Source organism: Glandiceps talaboti, chromosome 4 (genome assembly GCF_964340395.1).
Source record: "Glandiceps talaboti chromosome 4, keGlaTala1.1, whole genome shotgun sequence".
Classification (NCBI taxonomy): Eukaryota; Metazoa; Hemichordata; class Enteropneusta; family Spengelidae; genus Glandiceps; species Glandiceps talaboti.
This window is the reverse complement of record NC_135552.1, coordinates 26,343,816-26,349,612: the sequence shown is the minus strand read 5'-3', so window position 1 is coordinate 26,349,612 and position 5,797 is coordinate 26,343,816. Positions and strand designations below refer to the sequence as shown.

Here is a 5,797-nt window from a genome sequence, read left to right as displayed (position 1 = left end):
AGCCTGGAACAATGCTCAACGCGGCTATTTTAATGGCACATTACCGTAGTCAGTCAGTCAGTCAGTCACTTGTGCTTGGCAGTAAACCACTTAGGAATTGTGTGGTACGGATTTTTTTTAGGGAAACTCCCATGAAATACTCTTAGGAAAACGTTGTATCAACAAAACGAGAACATCCTTTGGCCTGTCAACAACAGCTGTTACGATCGGCGGAGAGCCTCTCGACAGTGTGTTGTGATCGCAGTCAAATTTCATCATTTGTACGGTATGGGTATTATTAGTCAATGGTGTTCAATTGAACTTATTTAAGTGGCACATGCATAACTCTATTCCCCTCACATATACATTTGTATAGACATTTATATTCATGTACAAATGGTTATGCAGACACGCCCATACACAACTACACACAGACACGTATATTCACATTCTAATCTGGCCATTTCTGAAAGCATACGTGACTATTTATTATATTTAGTTGTTATACAGATAACAGTAAAATCATTGCACAAATCTTACACAAGGCTATTAACTATTTAAACTATGCTTGGTGTCGTTTTTCCTGGTGGTTTTTCTGGTACCAGCAGGTCACAGTTTAATTAGCACGCTAGACTAGACTAAGTCTAGAAGTCTAGAAAGCAGTGTTGATGGGTTGTTGTACCATCGGGTAACACCATGTTTGCACATATCATCTCTCTAGTGCCAGTTACCTCTCCCACGGGTGCCCATGAAAACCGTCCTTGGTATTTGGGGAATCTAGCTGCGCAACCACCCTCAGCCTGCAAAAAAACCCAATGAATTGATGTTGTCATATAATATAAGGTATATAACTTATCTTATGGCAATCGTTCATATCCAAGTCATGTTTAATGGATCTAGAGTTTTGATAAAATGAAAATCGTGTTTTCAGTCAAATGCGTATTGAAATAATGCCGCTATCAAGTAGTATATTCATGTAAATTTGACCTCAAAAATCATCTTGTACGCTTCGAATTCGTGACGGTGAAAGACCAATGTCGGAATACGACTGAGAATTAGGGTATAAGAAAAACAGTTATCTGGCAGAGGATTTTTGAGAAAAATAGTCCATGGGCATGACAAAGGAATGGGCCTATCCTAACGACTAAAGTCATAGCAGTTCTATGAGAACGTGAGATTCAAATATTGTACGTTAATATAAGTCAATAGCTGTCAGTGTATGTTCTAGAATGTATGTAATGCGAATACTCATTTATCTTAGTCATAGTAATGTTGCTGGTTTCTTCACAAGTAAAATACACCTAAATATAATAGTCAACTCGTATTATAGCCATAATTGTTGTGTCTGTAGGTAAAGAACTTACTTCGCAATAATTAGTCACGCTGGTCGTGTCCTCTATAGATGCAGTGCAGTGTCACCATAGCACCGAAAGCAGTCATCCAACATATCAACACCTTCACCATCGCCCTGTAATTATAAATGATGAAAAGTTGAATAATAACTATAAATCTAAAGAACTCGAATGTGAAATCGCTATACTAATACTTGGGAAGGCAAACTAAGTCTCTAAAAAGGGTCAAATCGGAACGATAAAAAAGGACTGGTATGTTTGGTTAATTCAACTATGTCTAGACTATAGACTATAACAATAACAGGGCGTTTCGTTATACACAGAAAGACGGGCACATACAGTATTATTTCGTTGGTACAAATTGACATAAGCCATAAGTACATACTCTGATCAAACAATATAATGTTGAAATCAATATATCATAATTGCAAAGTGATAAAAAATCGCATTATTATATTACTTTTAAAAAAAGAAAGGAGATATTGAATCTGACGATATGATCATAACATATCCCTTGCCTGTGTTTATACTTACCACTTCATAATCCGCATCCCAAAGGTATTCTAGTACGCCGATCTCATAAGTGGCTTTCCTCCCCAAGTCTGCTCTAACCTTCAAGAAAGTTCCAGATTGCCTTGTTATATCAGGGTCATGTGCTTGGTTTGCGATATCTCGTAGCTTCTCCGGACACGATTCACGAAGTGTACAGTTGATGTATTCCAAACCAATCGTATCCCATTGGGTGATACAATTATAGCAGTCAAGGTCGTCGTAGTTGTCTACGAAAGCTTGGCCTTTGTACACCCGGTTAAAGGCCGAGCTCAGGGGTATTAGCATCAAACATATTATGAAACCTGCAATCGCCTGGAGGGAAAATAGACCATGCATTTTTATGAATGTATGTTCAATAAAAAACTTAGGAGACAACAAAGTTGTTTTCTCATTATGATAAAGAAGACAAGTAACAAATACCAAATACCAACCGACAAGTATGTGTCAGGAGCTATTGATGTGTATAATAAAGCCGCAAATCGTTGTTACTGATTAGACTATCAGAATCTACATTTCAAGTGGCTAGTGTTTTGCCATGTATTAATTATCAAAACCATACTGAAAATCCATTCAGTTGATATTGCATTCAATCTTTTTCTTTCTTTCTTTCTTTCTTTATGTATTTATTTATTTATTTATTTATTTATTTATTTATTTATTTATTTATTTATTAACCATCCAACAGCCCAATAACAGGAGGAAAGTTCAGTGTTAATGCAGGAAGAAACCGGGGTACCCGGGGAAAACCTGTGTTGTTCCGTAGAGTCAAACTGAACGACACTCTTCTTTCTTACAGCGTGGTAAATTTAATCAAACACAGCTGATTTACTAGTTGAATATAAATTCATAATAGTTATTATTCTACATCCTAAAGATTTTCTTTTAATATTTCAATGTCTATCCTTCTAATCTTACATCATTTCCACTAAATGTTCATAATGTGTTCCATGTGAGTAAAAAAGGGTCGTCCGATGATTTATGATACAAACACCTGCTGTGACATTAATAGCCGTAGTTTTGAACACTTTTATCCCGTGACACTAACATACCCGCAAGTTGTGTGACAAATACAAAAAAAAGAAGGTGATCACCTATGAGGTAATATTTTACAAAGTTACTTCTTTTTATGTTGGCATTCCTCAGCTGTTGATTAATACAGCAGGCAGACAACAAAATACGAATGCATCAATATGAGTATTATTCACCGTAACTTCTTGTATGTTAGCAACTTGCAAATTTGATGAAAGCCATGTACTTTCTCCCATAAATTATATTGGCACCCATTAAACCATAAAATAAATGGCTTTGTATATGAGTATATATATATATAAACTCCATTTACTTTACAGTGTACATGTAGTATCAGCTTTGGAGGATTTTGACAACAGAATCTTCGGAACAAATCTATCAATGTGACTATCTAACACAGACTGTAATTGCGGTCTACCTAGACTAAGGGGGGTACAAAAAGAAGGGTTTTACGCATGTTTAGCATTGATAAAACATCCATTTTCATAGGAAAGAAAACAAACGCCACACCCCTTTGCCACCGACTTTGTAAAAATTTTTAAATAAAAAAAATAGCTCTGTATACATCGATAAAAATGCTAATTGATGAACCATCCCATTGTACAAAATGTACCTGTGTGTGAACTCCAGGTACTTGTGAAAACTTCTCTGACACCAGGTCAACAAATTATTTTAATTCACGTGTACATAACCTTCTTGGAGTACGAGTATGAGGAATGATAATACACGGTTGCCCAGGGATATATATCATATATTGAATTTCAATGTAAATACTACTGAAAGGTTGAACAAGTGTCAGTCACGATCACTCTTAAAATGATGAAATAGTACAGATAATAGTCCCCTTTTAAGCTACACTTACCATATCGTCGGTTTTGTCTTCTACTTTCAAATCAAACAAACAAACCTAGCTACGATTTGTGCGATATAACGTTTCACTCACGAGTGTATGTTTGGCAGGGACTTATTAAAAAGATCTGTTTATATACGTCCTGCTTTGGGGGTCTGCGAATGCCTGAATGTGGTTATTTCATTAGCTGATATCAATATGCTAATTACCAGCAACCGTCGATAGCAACGATGTCATACTCTATTTTAACCAATACAATATCGTTTTACATTCAACTCAGAGACGTGGCAAAAGGTATGTAGTCCATTGCATTTACGAACGAAAATCAGTGTAACTGTCTTTTTTTTCGAAATGTTCGCCAGCTAAGGCGTAAAAAAATTGTGTGGTTCCGATTACATTCAAGTTTAAAATAGGTGGGCTAGGTATATTTTTTATTTTCATTATATTATATATTGTTTCATGTGTGAGTGTCTAGTTCAAGTTTTCCATTGTTTTCCAAATGGTCTCTGTGTTGTTTATTCTCTCCTATCAGATGTACAGCCATTACAGATTGGAAAAACAGTTTTAGAGTGTCTATTTTAGTTGATGGCAGTTTCCGCACCCACTATTTCTTGCGAGACTTCGTGATTTTCGTGATTTTATTATTATTTGTCTCGAATGCGTAAAAAGAAGTTTAGGGTCGGCGTCAAAAAACTAGTTGGGGTCGGGTAACCGGAACCAAACAATTTTTTTTCTTAATAATTCATCAAGGAAAAAATATTTTCTTGAGTCTGTCACAACCAAACTAAAGGGATAATATTTAGAAGTCGTCTTCTCCCATAGCGTTAACGCTGACCAAGTCTAGTTCCTGACGACCGTATTTCGATTTTACACTATGTTATCTTGCTGACGACCGTATTTCGATTTTATTAATATGTTATCATCATAGAAGATCATGTAGTGTAAAATAGGTATATGGTCGTCAGGAAGATGACATAGTGTAAAATCGAAATATGGCCGTCAGCAAGAACACATAGTGTAAAATCGAAATACGGTCGTCAGGAACTAGACTAACGATAGGCTTACATGTAAGCAATCATTTCAAAGACGCGGGTCTGTGTGATCGATAAAAATAACTGAAAGTGATACACAAATGCCCTACTTAGTTCTGATCGCTCGGCCCTAAGTTACCAGGCCTGTCCCCTTCAATGACTCGGTCAGTCATTCCAATATTCTGTTTGGTAATCCCCCATGTCCTTGAACTATTATGACGTAAATTTGGGTGTTTCATTAATCCTTTGTAAACCCTTACATCTGAGAAATAATTTCTATGACGAAGTGAAACTCGAACTGTCGTGTTGTGATTGATAAGGGTTGTCAACTAGAGACAAGCAAGAGGCAGGGGGGGGGGTAAACATTACATTTGAAACGAGGTACATTATTTCACATTTTCTACACTGTTTAGTTGACAGAGCCAATTTGAAAGTACACTATTACATTTATAACGTTATGGTTCGAATTATTGCTTTATCATCCAGTGATAAAGGCAGATCTATAAAATTGGGAACAGCCAGCTCTATCAAGTGGCAAGCAGAATACCTACACTGGGACATAGAATATGGTAAGTGTAGTCTATTTCAAATCTGGAGTTAGGGAGCCTTCAATATTCACAACTCAATCTAACCCACTGTTTAATTTAAAATGCCATAAAAGCTCAAGAACATAAAAAATAACGCCAATGGCCTTGTAACTCAACTGTATTTGGCTGCTGCTATGGGCGTGGTATTGTTGCTAGGCATATTTGCATACATTTTCAGTATCTTTATTCTCTTGCCTACCCTTCCCAGTTTTCATCTTTGCACTAGGTTGAATTCATGAAACTGACTTTTATAGGTCTCGAAAAATAAAGAAATGCAGTTACAACAAAATCAATCTCACTTCTGTTCCCCTTTAAGGCAAGTTTGGACTATTGGGCGATAATTTCACAGCTTTATCCCTGCTAAATATACTGAACATAGACCATCATTCTACTATGTACACGATTGTATCATGTTTT

General features: G+C 36.2%; 2 protein-coding genes across 3 annotated transcripts in view; one reads left to right on the top strand and one right to left on the bottom strand.

Moving 5' to 3' along the window:
• Nucleotides 1–513: 513 nt before the first annotated feature.
• LOC144434666 (uncharacterized) lies at nucleotides 514–3,912 on the bottom strand. The gene is made up of 4 exons (XM_078123172.1): nucleotides 3,775–3,912; nucleotides 1,866–2,195; nucleotides 1,344–1,447; nucleotides 514–779 (listed from the first exon to the last, which is right to left on the bottom strand). Exons 1-3 carry the CDS (start codon nucleotides 3,775–3,777, stop codon nucleotides 1,376–1,378), a joined length of 405 nt encoding a protein of 134 aa, XP_077979298.1. The 5' UTR covers nucleotides 3,778–3,912; the 3' UTR covers nucleotides 514–779; nucleotides 1,344–1,375.
• Nucleotides 3,913–5,277: 1,365 nt separating this feature from the next.
• Nucleotides 5,278–5,797, top strand: part of LOC144433821 (uncharacterized) — a 36,270-nt gene continuing 35,750 nt past the window's right edge. Inside the window, exon 1 of one of the 2 annotated variants that reach the window (XM_078122193.1) lies at nucleotides 5,278–5,362. The gene's annotated coding sequence lies outside the window, so the exon portion shown is untranslated. The remainder of the gene's footprint in view (nucleotides 5,363–5,797) is intronic. The other variant, XM_078122192.1, reaches the window with a different exon arrangement.